This window comes from Marmota marmota, unplaced genomic scaffold (genome assembly GCF_001458135.2).
Source record: "Marmota marmota marmota unplaced genomic scaffold, marMar, whole genome shotgun sequence".
NCBI classification, from domain to species: Eukaryota; Metazoa; Chordata; class Mammalia; order Rodentia; family Sciuridae; genus Marmota; species Marmota marmota.
This window is the reverse complement of record NW_025999964.1, coordinates 578,425-591,871: the sequence shown is the minus strand read 5'-3', so window position 1 is coordinate 591,871 and position 13,447 is coordinate 578,425. Positions and strand designations below refer to the sequence as shown.

Sequence of the window (13,447 nt, the reverse complement as noted above, 5' to 3'; positions counted from 1 at the left end):
CGCTGCTGCTGCAGCTCAAGCTGGAACTGCCGTTCGACCGCGTGGTCACCATCGGCACCGTGCTCGTGCCCATCCTGCTGGTCACCCTCGTCTTCACCAAGAACTTCGCAGGTGAGGCAGCGCGGGAGACGGCGCGTCCGCAAGTGTCCGGCGCTGGGTGCTCCCCGCGCCCCTGCACGCCCCCCGGCGCTCACTCCAGCCAGGCCGCACCCACCTTGCCCGGCACTGTCCAGGGCTGTCCTGAGACCCTTTCTGTTTTATTGCTGCTTTACCTTGCATTTCTTCAGCTTCAAGCCCCCGGAGGACTAGGCCTGCCCTTCACTTGCTGGGCTCAGATGTCAAAGGGACGTGGGGTCTGGGCTGTAAAACGTCACAGCGGGTCTGAGATGTTGAAGTGTCCATGTGAACACCAGAAAAGGATCTTATAGGTGTTGAGGGCAGACAGCCCTGGGAAGGGATGGTGGAGACCCCAACTGCTGGGGAGTGGGGGGGGGTCTGTGGAGCCCTGTTCCTGGCCAGGAGGGTAGAGGAACCCAGGTCTCTCAGGTACAGGCCCAGAGAGCCTCTGTAGGTCTGCAGCAGAGGAGGCCAGGCAAGGTGCGCCACGGAGGCAACATCAGGCTGGTCCAAGTGATGGTCCAAGCTGGCTGCCCAGGGAGGAGGGAGGGACTGGTCCACTCATGGTAGAGTGGACCCATGAGATGTAAAGGCGTTACCAGCAGAACCAAGACCTGGTTATGTGCCAGGTAGTGTCAGGGGCCACAGGTCACCCTCAGAGGTGCGTAGGTGCACAGTGGGGTCTCCTACTGACGTGAGCCTCCTACTGAAGTGATCTGGACAGAGGGCATTGGGCTAGTCTACAGGTGCTGGGGGGAGCTGCACCACCTGGGGCTGGATGGAGACAAGGAGGCCTCAGCCCAACTGTCCACGGAAGTGCTTATGGTCCACAGGGGCCAGTGTGTGACGGTGAGAGGGCTTTTAGAGTTCCTGTGCATCACTTAGGAGCTGTGTCCTCTGTGTACACTGGGCAACAGGGACAGGTGTTGCCTTTACACCTGGGTCTTCACCAACCTCTAGAAATGCCTCAGGTTTCAGGAGACCCTGACACCTGGACTCCAGACCTGGTGGTGGTCATTGTGCAGGCTGCCTAAGCCCACTCAGGTGCAGGGGGCTCTGCTGGTCTCTATCCTTGGACACTGTTGTCCAAGACCAACACTCAAGACTAGATGCTCCTGCAGGCTGGACAGGAATCCAGCACACTGAGATCCAATCAGTGTGCACACACCCACGGTGGGGCCTCAGGTCATGCCCTAGTGTTCACCGAGGCCCCGAGGGGTCTCGGGGCACAGTGTAGTAACTGTATCACAGCTGGATGTCATAAAACAACAGAAACTTATATCTCATGGTTCTGGAGACCAGAAATCCAAACTCTAGGTTGTGAGCAGGGCTGGGCTCCCTCTGAGGCTCTGGGGGAGGACACTTCCTGCCAGAGTTCCCTGCCTGTAGCTGTGGCACCCAAGCCTCTATGACTGTCCTTGCCCAGGCAACTCAACCGCATCTCTCCTGGACCAAATTTCCCCAGTGATTCAAGAACACAGTCACACACACTACTTCACAATGACTTCATCTCACTTCGGTGGCACCTGCAAAAGCTGTTTCCGCATAGTGTGCAGACATGTAGCTAGGGGGTCAGCTCCACCCATGATGGACAAGCCTCCTAGGACAGACACGGATTCAGGTGCACACGTGGGCTTGGCCTCTCTGATGCTCTCTGCATGGGGCTCCATGTTCTGACACTGCTAAGCCCAGCTCCCCATCTCTGGGGCATCAGCACACCCCTATATCCAGCTGGGCCTGGGGCTGGCAGGCTCCAAGTGCATCCCTGACCCCAGGGCCTGCCCCTTCAGACCCTCTGCATTTGCACACAGACGCACCCGGGGACCACATGCCCTGGCCCTCCCCCCACTGCCATTCGGGGCCCACTGCAGTGTCAGGAGGGGTCCCAGGGCCTCTCCAGCACAGACAGGTAGGGTTCTGAGCAGCAGAATGTGCCCGGCCTGCGAGGTCACTCCAGGGGATGGGCCTGGGAGGGCTCTCTGAACTGCTCTTCCGCTAGTGAAGGAGCCCATGAACCCATGTCTTCCAAGCTCGACCACAAAGCACTGGCTGCGTCTCCTGCTGGCTTTGATCAGGGTCTCACTGAACCTGAAACCATCCAGGGTCCCCAGACACATGCTAACTCCTGGGGTGAGGTGACCCCGGACAAAAGGGAAATTGTGGTACCACTCAGGTGGGAACCGCATACGACCTGGGTGGACTTGGGGGGCCCCTGCCCACTCGTGGGAACTCCTGGGCTAGGTGGGGTGGAGGGTCTGGTCAGAAGCTCTGGCCTCTCTAGAGACCCCCCACTTTCTGCCCTGGACAGGAGCACCAGGAACCGGTGCCGGGGTTCTGAGATGTGACTGCCCTGAGAGGCTGTGGGGCTGCTTCTCGGCTCTGTGTCTGCCTCTGTCTGCCAGGACCTGAGCCTGAGGAGGCAGGCCCAGGGCCACCAGGGCGAGCACCTGAGGCTCCCTCAGCCCTACTGGCTGGGCGTTTCAGTGGGTGGGCATCAACCCTTCTGGCTGAGGCAAGATGCTGAGACCCATGTCCTGTGTCCCTGGTTTGTGCACCAGGGACACAGAGTAGGCCTGTGCCCTGGCCTGTAGAGGTGCAGTGGAGGCAGGGCCTAGTGTGGCAGCACCTGGCCCGTGCTCATCAGCCTGGCACCATCGCCGTGCCAGGGCCTGGCCTGCCCTCCTGGGGGGTCCTGGCCCTTGGTGCAGCCCGTTCTGCTATGTTAGGACCAGCCCTCCCTTGCCACACAGCTGCTTACCACTGGGCCGAGCTCAAGGTAGAGGTGGACTTTGGAAGACCCCACACGCCTGCCTGAAGACAGCTGGTGGTGGGCCAGGGCTGCCATGAAATCCCACTCTCCCGCTCCGTCCCCTCCCCTGGACTCTCTACTGGGGATGGCATAGAGTGGGGGATCAGGTGGGCAGAGCCCAGACACACTGAAAGGGGGGGAGGCCAAGGGTCGCCAGATTCCTCAGATGCTGCTGAGACCCTGAGGGGAGGCCACCTGCTTTCCCTAAAACAGATAACCAGGCCCAGGTGGGCAGTGTCCTCAGTGTCTCCTGGGTGAGCCGTCCAGCCCACCCCAGGGGTGTCTTCTTCTCAGCCCTCTGACTTCCCTCTCAGGAAAGGCACCAGGGATCTGCCTGGATCTAAGTGTAGGCTGCCCAGGGCCTGCACCGGGCAGCTGGGGCCTCTCTGCCTCAGGGTCCCAGGAGGGCTGGGTCTCCAGGGTAAGCGCCCACTTACCCACTCTTTTCCGCCACCTCTGAGGGTGAGCCCTCTCCTCCCCGGTGGGGCCCCCCTTACAGGCCCAGCATCTGGGGCCTTGTTTTTGTGGGGATCAGTTCTGGGCATTCACTCAGCTGTGGCAAGAAGGTGCTGGGTGGGCCCAAGGCCTGCTGCCGGCACAGATTAGCAGACTGGCTGGGACGTAGCCTGGCGGGGGGCACCTGCTGGATGTACAGGCCCTGGGTCCAACCACCAGGACTTAAAAAGAAAAAAACAACAACTGCCGCCTCAGAGTTCTGCAGTCGGGAATCTGAGTGAGGCGCAGGGGCTACGGCCACGCCCGTGGGCACGGTCCTTCCAGAGCAGGTCTGTTCCTCCGCTTCCAGCTGCCAGATGCACTGTGTCCCCCTCTGTCCAGCCAGCAGCACCTCCCTCTCTGGCACCCTTGCCGCTCCTCTAGCCCTCCCCAGCACCCTCCCCCGGGGACCTTAGGATCACACATCCCACCCAGATCCCTGTTACTCAGCCTGGGTGGTGGAGGTCTGGGAAGGACACTGTCAAGCGTGAGCCCGGGGACCGCTTCCAAGCAGTGGCCACATGGGTGTGTGCTGACTTCCCTGGGGCTGCATCAGGCACTAGGCTCCCGGGCACTGCACTGGGCCCCATGTCCCCAGGTGAGTTGAACAGCCTGGGCAGGTGCCTGGTTACCAAGCTTCTTGGGTGGGAATCCCAGTGTCCCCTCATCAGGGACAACGATGCCCGTGGCCAGGGCCCATAGAATGCTATCCTGTAGGGAAAGGGCTGCCCAGAACTGCCTCTGTCTATGGGCTGGGCAGGCCTGTGTCTCCCCGACATCTCCCTGGCCCAGCGGGGGCCACAGGGCCCCTGGGAAACCCCAGGGGAGTCCCCTCGAGGGTCTGGCAGCTGCCTTCTAGGCTGGGCATCTGCGCCCCAGTCCCACTGCCCCACTCAGTGTCAGGTCCGTGGTAGCCCCTGCTCTGCAGGGCCACCTCACCCTGCTCTGCACACCTCGGTGAACTGCTGCAGGGAGCACAGGGTACCTCCGTAGGTGCAGGCCCCTCAGGAGGAGGGTAGCCCCAACTTCCTGTGCCGTGTGAACCTTGGGGCAGGCCTCTCACCTGCATGGTCCTGGGGAGCAGATTAGGAAATGGGCAGAGTGGCAAGTGGGGCTTGTCTCCCTTACTGCCACCGCCCAGCAGACAGGGAGGTGGTGGCAGGCTCTCCACACCGTGCCCCAGAGGCACTGCACCAGCCACTCAGGGGTTGGGGGCCACCCCCATCCCAGAGCCTGTTTCCCTGTGGCCTCCCCACATGTGGTCACCACAGGTGGGTGCATGCCCCAGGGAGAAGAATATCCACCCTCTACAACTCCTGGGATTGGTGATAGGGACCAAAAGGGAATAAAATGATATTTTTTCAACCAAAAGAACTGATCCCTCTGCCTTTCCCTGTTTGCTTTTCTCTGAACTTAGCTTGGCTCTTGGTCTGGACCCCTGTCCTCAGGGAACTCAGGCCATGGGGACAGTCCAGGCTCCCATCTCATGAGGATGTGGTGCCAGCTGCTTCAAAGAACCCTGGCCCCCACCCCATCTAAGCAGGGCTCCCTCTGCCCAACCCACGACTCCCTAGAGCCCCCCACAGCTCCCCAGGACTGTCCCATAGAGTCTGTGGGCCCTGTCTTTGAAACCACCCTTGGTGGACCCACCTGGGTCCTTACTGTGTGGACTGGAAGACACACCCCTGGTGAGAACAGTGGCCACCACGGGATCTGCACTGGGTTCTGGAGGGCTGGGGGGGCCTGCTGCTGAGTGGAGGCCAGGGCTGGAGGCACCTGCAAGACGTGGGGTCTCTGTGCCCAGATGTGTAGCCAGCCACTGCTCCTAGCCCCCTGGTCCCTGAACAGCTGCAACAGTGGATGGTGGTCTTCCTAGAGAGAGCTGGGGTCTCTGAGTCTCCCTCTGGGTGCAACTCAAAGGCTGGGCACGCACAGGCTGCTGTGAGTGCAAGCCTTAGAGCATGGTGGTTCTGAGCTCACCTGCCCTGGTACCTGAGGGTGCCAGTCCCATTTGTGCAGAAGAGGGTGGGAGGAGGCTGGAGCCCGGCCTGAACGCACATTGGCTAGGGGCCCTCAGGCTCAGAGCCTCAAGGCTCCACTCCCAAGAAGCCTCAAAATCCAGAATCCCTGCATGGGCAGACCCGTGCTGTAGGCTGTACTGACATCAGGCAGACAGGCTCCTGGGGGGAAGGTGCCCTGCAGCAATGACCATGGGACTGCAGTTACAGTGGCAGGTGTGAAGTCAGGTCCCTGGCCAGGTTTGGTGGCGCACACCTACCTATAATCTCTGCCACTCAGGAGATTGAGGCAAGAGAATCCCTCACAAATTCAAGGCCAGCCTCAGCAACTCAGTGAGACCTTGCATCAAAATTAAAGAGCTGAGGGTGTCTCTCAGGGGTCGGGTGCCCCTGGGTTCAGAACATCCCTAGTACAAAACAAAAAGGGGATGAGTCCCTCCCTGGATGCTCAGGCCACCAGCCAGGACCTGGGTTTCAGCTGAGCTGGAGTGTTGGAAGACGGCCAAGTGGTGTGGCCTGTCTTGTTCTCTTTGGGACTGTTTCCCCTTGTGCCCAGTCTCTGTGGCATTTAGAGACCAACATACATATATAGGCCAGTTCCTGGGGCTGGCATGGGCAGGGCTTAACCCTTGGCTGACCACCTTGTGGGGGTATTCAGGATAAGATGGTGATTAGAAGATGGGGAGAAGCTAGTGGGGGCGGGTCCACTGGGGCACAGCATCCCGGCACAAAGCAAGTAGCTATGTGGGAAGGACTGTAGTACTGAGGCCAGCAGCTGGTGCAGGAGTGGGTCCCCGGTGCCCTTTGCCCCAAGCCCTTGCTCCACCAGGCCAGTCCCACCTCTGTCTCCTCTCTGCCCCCAGAGGAACCCATTTACTGTTACACCCCGCACAACTTCACTCGTGACCAGGCGCTGTACGCCCGCGGCTACTGCTGGACGGAGCTGCGGGACGCGCTGCCCGGTGTGGACGCCAGCCTGTGGCCTTCCCTGTTTGAGCACAAGTTCCTGCCCTACGCCCTGCTGGCCTTCGCCGCCATCATGTACGTGCCCGCCCTGGGCTGGGAGTTCCTCGCCTCCACTCGCCTCACCTCTGAGCTCAACTTCCTGCTGCAGGAGATTGACAACTGCTACCACCGGGCGGCGGAGGGCCGCGCGCCCAAGATCGAGAAGCAGATCCAGTCCAAGGGGCCCGGCATCACGGAGCGCGAGAAGCGCGAGATCATCGAGAACGCCGAGAAGGAGAAGAGCCCCGAGCAGAACCTGTTCGAGAAGTACCTGGAGCGCAGGGGCCGCAGCAACTTCCTGGCCAAGCTGTACCTCGCACGGCACGTGCTCATCCTGCTGCTCAGCGTGGTGCCCATCTCCTATCTGTGCACCTACTACGCCACCCAGAAGCAGAACGAGTTCACCTGCGCGCTGGGCGCCTCCCCCGATGGGCCGGCGGGGGCCGGGGGCCCTGCGGTGCGCGTCAGCTGCAAGCTGCCCTCGGTGCAGCTGCAGCGGATCATCGCGGGCGTGGACATCGTGCTGCTCTGCTTCATGAACCTCATCATCCTCGTCAACCTCATCCACCTCTTCATCTTCCGCAAGAGCAACTTCATCTTCGACAAGCTGCACAAGGTGGGCATCAAGACTCGCCGGCAGTGGCGCCGCTCCCAGTTCTGCGACATCAACATCCTGGCCATGTTCTGCAACGAGAACCGCGACCACATCAAGTCGCTGAACCGGCTGGACTTCATCACCAACGAGAGCGACCTCATGTATGACAACGTGGTAAGGCAGCTGCTGGCCGCCCTGGCCCAGTCCAACCACGACGCCACGCCCACAGTGCGCGACTCCGGCATCCAGACGGTGGACCCCAGCGCCAACCCCGCGGAGCCCGACGGCTCTGCCGAGCCTCCAGTGGTCAAGCGGCCTCGCAAGAAGATGAAGTGGATCCCCACCAGCAACCCGCTGCCACAGCCCTTCAAGGAGCAGCTGGCCATCATGCGCGTGGAGAACAGCAAAGCCGACAAGCCCAAGCCGGTGCGCAGGAAGACGGCCACAGACACGCTCATCGCGCCGCTGCTGGACGCCGGAGCTCGTGCTGCCCACCACTACAAGGGGGGCGGGGGTGACGCAGGCCCGGCCCCGCCCCCTGCCCCCGACAAGAAGCACGCCCGCCACTTCTCCCTGGATGTTCACCCCTACATCCTGGGCACCAAGAAGGCCAAGGCTGAGGCAGTGCCCGCTGCCCTGCCCGCTTCCCGGAGCCAGGAAGGCGGCTTTCTCTCCCAGGCAGAGGAGTGCGGGCTGGGCCTGGCCGAGGCACCCACCAAAGGTAGGGTACAGAGTGGTCTGGGGTGGGAGAAGGAGGGTGGACCCCCACAGAGCCCCGGACAGGGAGCCTAGGAGGGAAGCAGGTGCTGGGAGCCGTGCGAACAAGGCGAGGTTGAATAGGCTGGGTCTAAGGAGGGCGCAGTTGTGTTAGCCGCAAGGGCGAGGCACAGGCCTATCTGCAGCTTGGAGGACCTCCCCAGCCCCGAGAAGGCAGGCTGGGCTCAGGACTGAAGGCTGCTCTTCCCCAGTGGACTTCAGCTCCCCTGGCCCGAGAGGTGCTTCAGGCAGATGAAGGCACCAGGTTCCTGGAGCAGGCTGCCTCTGCAGGCCTGGGCAGGAAGCTCGGGGAGGGGAGGGCCAGCCCCTCTGGGAGGCTTTGGAGCCGGGAGCCTCTCCGCAGGCCCTGGAGGGCATGGGGAGGGGCACGGCAGCTGGCGGGACGAGAGTGTGAGGTGCCTGTACACCTGGCTGTTCGCAGATGCTCCACTCCCGGAGAAGGAGGCTCCCTACCCCACGGAGCCAGCTCTCGCAGGGCTTCCCTCTGGTGGCCCGTTTCATGTCTGCTCATCCCCAGCAGCCCCTGCCACGGGCCCTCTGTCACCAGCCAGCCTGGGCAAGGCTGACCCCCTTGCCATCCTGAGCCGAAACGCCACTCACCCCCTGCTCCACATCAACACACTGTACGAGACTCGGGAGGAGGAGGAAGGGGGTCCCCATGTGCCCCCAGACATGGGCGACCTCATCACCATCCCCCCACCCCAGCAGATCCTCATTGCCACCTTCGACGAGCCAAGAACAGTTGTGAGTACTGTGGAGTTCTGAGGGCACCGGACACCCAAGCCAGTGAAAGCCCTCTGCATGAGCAAGGGATGTCCAGCCCCGAGTGGACATGGCCTCGCTCACCCAGTGCAGCCCACATCCCCAGTCTCCCATCGCATGCTGCGGGGCTCAGCACCCTCCCAGTGGGCCCGAGCTGGCACAGGTGCGTGGGCGGATTGGGCAGAAGGTGGGGTGCCGGGCTGCCAGATGAAGAGTTTATTTTTTTAGTCAGTTTTGCTGTGGACCCAGGCTGTGGCACGACAACTCGGTGCCCCCAGCCCGGATCCAACCCCGAGCAAGCCAGGAGGACACTGGGGAAGGAGGTGCCAGCTGCAGAGCCACTCCCCAGGCATCACCGGCCCAGGGTTTGCCCCTGCAGGGACCTGATGCCCTCAGGTGGGGGCCCGGGCGGCCCTGGGTCTGATCAACATGCACTTTCCTCAAAGCCTGACATACAGTTTATTTTACTATGGCTACTGTAACTGACGAGCATATTGTCATCAGGAGACTTAGGGTGAGTTGAAAGCAGAGGGTGTGTGTGTGTGTGTGTGTGTGTGTGTGACAGTGTGAGCAGAGATGGTGTGAGCGTGGGTGCAGGTGTGGGTGAGTGACTGAGTGAGTGTGTGGGCGAGGCTGAACAGGTGTGTCTGCGGGAGTACCTGGTGCATGTGAGCAGGAGGGCAGGGCAGGCGTCCAGGGAGGGACTCCTACGCAATAACCACGCCCCTCCTGGGCCCCAGCTGCCAGTGAGGCCCATGCGGCTTTCCAGGGGAGCCCAGGCCGCGGCTGGCCCCGTCCCTATTACCTCAGCCACCGTGGCCGGTGACAGTATCAACAAGGTAGCACTGAGCATATCAATAAATATTATTCTGATAACCGCCTGTGCTGCTGCCGAGTCCGCCTCCCTGCCTCTGGCGCCACCTGCCCACCCCCAGCACAGCCTGTCAGCATCATCATGGGGGCACCTGAAGGGCCCAGAGTGTCAGGAGGGGGAGCATGGCCACTGCATTGAGGAGCATGTGGAGGGCACTCCTACAGGGTCGCCACCGGACTCAGCCCCTGGGCACAGGCACGAATCGGGGCTCCTACACTGAGGGGACCCCAGGGAAGACGACCCTAGGTCAGATGCTTGGAAGCGGGGCCAGGGGTACTGCCCGAGGAGCGGGGCTGCAGAACCCAGGACAGCTTCTAGGAGGAGGGGCCCTTGCTGTGGGCAAGGGTGCTCACCATGTCAGGGGTCCCTGCAGGGCATCTGCCACCTCAAGCCCAGGGTTCGGTGGAACAAGGCTGGCCCCATGGAGCCACATTCCCTGCAGATTGGACCTGTGGGCTCCTTGGAGGCAGGTGGCCGGGGCAGAGGGGGCCAGAATCCATGGGCAGTGGGAGGTATCAGCCCCAGACTGCTGAGGTCAGAGGGCACCCGCCTGCTCCCTGGCCAAGGCCTTCTGGAGGCTGTCTAACAGGGACCTCTCTGAACAGTCCTGGACACCCCCAGTGTCCCCATGAGTCAGGATAGTCCACCCTCCAACTTCAGTGGCCAAGTCTGCAGCCACCACATCCCAAGCCCGGGCATCAGGGGCATGAGGACCAGGCTGGAGTCCACATTCATTTAAAACACAGGTTTTATTCTCAGAATGCTTAAAATTTTTATTACTGTTCAGGTGTGGTGAGGTCAGCAGAGCAGGAGACGCCGGCCATTGAAAGACAGTCTGTTGCTAACAGACCCCAGAGGAGGGGGCTCCCCACACCAGGCAGGGCCTCTCAGGGAAGCACCAGGGTCAGTGCAGGCAGAGGGAGCACGGGCAGCACCCCACTGTGGCCTCCACAGGAAGGAGCAGGCAGGGCACGTAGGGGGCTTAGGATCAGCCAGTTTGAATACCTTCAGCAGGTGCTGGACACAGAGCTGTCCCTGGCTGCCCTGGGGTGACTGGGCAGGTGGGTGGTGGCCCCACATGGGCAAGCAGATAGAGGGGCGCAGGTTGGGTGCTTTGTACATGACGTCGTTGGCCAATCCCAGAGTTAGCCAGCCCTAGGAGGGGCAGCCTGTCCAGGGCAGCCCAGCCCAGGTGTGCAGAAAACAAAAGGTGTGGCTGATGCACCCTGTCCCCCGAGAGCCTACCTCCCCTGACCCGGACACCTCCCTTGGCCTGCCTCCAGGTGGCACTCAGCGTCTCACAGTTCAGGGAAGTCACCCTGTGGCCTGGGCAGCTGCCTCCAGGCTGCTGCTCCTGGAGACCAGGTCCTGGCCCCTCGGCTCAGGCCCTCACTTCCCAGCACTTCTGCACAATGGCAAGCCGCACCTGGCCGCCAGGTGACCCCAGAAAGCTCACTGATGCTGGCCTCATTCCTGTCCCCTCACCCTCGCATGCAGAGATGTCCCCGAGTTACCTGGGAGCCCGCTGATTTGGGCAGTGCCCACGAGTCCAGCTCCTGCACTTGCCTTGCATCCTGGCTAGTGAAGGGAAATGTCACGGGCCACAGAGTGTCCAGGCAGGGGCTGTGCACACCAGCCCCTGGGCTCAAGCAGAACAGAGGTGGACACAGGAGATCCTTGGCGTCTGATGGGACCAGGGCAAGGGCAGCTGTTCTGCCCACAGGTGCTCTGGGCCACAGCCTTGCAGGGCATTTCAGAGCCAGTCCTGTCTGGGAAGAGTTCTGTGTTGTAAACCCATGGCCCTTTGTGCGAGGCTGACCTTCTGCAAGGGGAGGTGGCACCGGTCAGCATCCTGTAGAAGTAGCCACGGCCCTGTGCGTGCTGGGGATGCTGCTGCCTGCCCCCGAGACCTGTCCTCTGGCTGTGTCCCAGTGGGCCACCCCATCTTCCCGAAATCAGATGGCCAGAGTCCTGAAGGAAAGGGTCCTGTTGGCCCCTTGGGGTCAGGAAAGACTGAGCCGAGCCTTTCCTCCAGCACTTCCTCCTCTTGCCTGTGACCAGGTCCCTACTTCCATCTGGTTGGGATGATTGATCCTGCTCCACTTCAGACCAGACTCCTCTGCGTGTGCATCTGGTTGGGGACCCAAGAGGGCCTTCCCTCCCCAGACTAGCAGATAGTTTCAAGCCAAGCTCATTTCTCTTCTCCTCTGGTTTGGTACAAGCCCTGGTCACTGCTCCTAGGGCCATGTGGACCCCTCTCCCTCAGTCTCCTCCGAAGACCCTCCACAGCTCACCTCAAGAAGCCCCCCCTCTGGATGCTTGGATGAACAGAGGGAACTTCCGCGGACAGCCACCCAGGCCGAGGGCCCACAGTGTCAGGATAGGCCCGCCCCCAGCAGCACGCTCGGAATGGCTGTGACAACACCAAAGCTGGCTGTTCTCCAAGCACAGCCCGGGACGCGGGGAGGCCCAGGCCCTGCCAGCATGGACTCCCGCTCCATTCTCCTGCTTTGGGCCTCTCAGCCATGCACAGTGTGCACTGTGCACAGGCCTCTGCGGGTGATCAGAGGGCGGTGCTAATTCCCACCACCCACCAGGGGCTAGGGTTTCAGGCACCTTCCTCTCCCCACAGGCCACCCTGTGGCTGCCACGGGGTCAGCCTTGCCTTCCCCTCTTTGGTCCCCTTCCCTCCAGTCCTGAGCAGAGACAGCAGGGCAAAGGGTGCACATTTCCTCCTACTGAAGAGGACGTGTTCTGGGAGAACCCCGAACCCATCCAGACAGCCAGGCCTGAGTCCCAGGCCTCTTCCCACCACGCAAGCCTAGAGCTGGGAATTTCAACACTCCGGACCCTGGTGCCTCAGGGTGACCTCGGTGGGCCTGCCAAATGAGTGGGGTGCAGCTGGTGGTCTCTGCTGGTGCTCCAAACCCACCCCTTGGTACTTGCGGCTCTCTTTTGAACTTGGCCTTGGTGGGCAGAGAGGCAGAAATGAGGATAAAGTCCAGGTGCAAGAACGCAAAGTGGGTGGAGAGGAGAACACCAGCGCCATGGCTGAGCTGGTGTCCTTCCACCAAGGGGGACCAGGTCAGGCCCTCTGGGACCCAGAAAGCTGTATGAGGGAGGAGGGTGGCCTCCTGTATGGGCAATCTGCTGCAGGGGACCTGCCTAGGGCAGCATGGACAGCATTATCTCCCACAGTGATATAGCGCTGTGGCCACCCCCATACTCAAGACATGGGAATCTGCGACATCTACACATCACCAGGGTCAGCTCTTTAGAAGCTTTGGGCTGGGGCCTGGGAACTGGACAGGGCAACACTCCCACCTGGGGCCTGGTGGGTCATCAAACCAGGACCTGCTCTGGGCAGTCAATGACAAGCCTGCCCTGGGGCACTCAAGTGGAGAGCGGGACGCCTTCTCCCGGACCCCCTGGCCTCTTCCGCCCACTCACCAGCGCCTGGGCGGGAAGACAGGCACCCACCCGACCAACTGCCAGAGTCTGGGACCTGACCCCCCCCACGGTCCTGATGCGGGGTGGTTGGCTTCGTCGGGGCCCCTGCTTCCGCTGTCCTGCCGGCCCATCCCTGCCTGCGCGCTGGGTCCCAAGAGGCCGGGTGGAGGCCTCGTGGGCGCGAGACCTCACCCCCGCGATCAAGTCTCTTTCCTGTCCCATTAACGGCTCACAGAACGCTTCGGTTCCAAAGTCACTGAGCCCAAGCCGTCAGGTGGACGCCCAGTGGACACTGCCCCTTTGCACAGACCTGGAAAGGCGCCGGCTCTTCAGAGCCTGGCGAGGCCGCGCGATAAGAGAACGCGGACACCTAGCGGTGCGCGCTAGGCCCCGGGGACGTGGGACGAGAGGTTGTGGCGTGCGCTAGAGGGCGAAATGCCAGGCGGCAGGGCGCACTAGGACGCGGGGAGGACCGGGGCTTGCGCTCGGGAGACGGGAGCGCTAGGACCCGGGGTCGCGGGGAGGATCGCGGTGGGCGCTCGGGA

General features: G+C 62.0%; 1 protein-coding gene across 1 annotated transcript; it reads left to right on the top strand.

Moving 5' to 3' along the window:
* On the top strand, nt 1-8,775 carry Panx2 (pannexin 2). Its single transcript, XM_015506917.2, has 3 exons — nt 1-111; nt 6,303-7,760; nt 8,238-8,775. The coding sequence occupies exons 2-3, from the start codon at nt 6,479-6,481 to the stop codon at nt 8,579-8,581; spliced, it is 1,626 nt and encodes a 541-aa protein (XP_015362403.1). The 5' UTR covers nt 1-111; nt 6,303-6,478; the 3' UTR covers nt 8,582-8,775.
* The last annotated feature ends 4,672 nt before the right edge of the window (nt 8,776-13,447 follow it).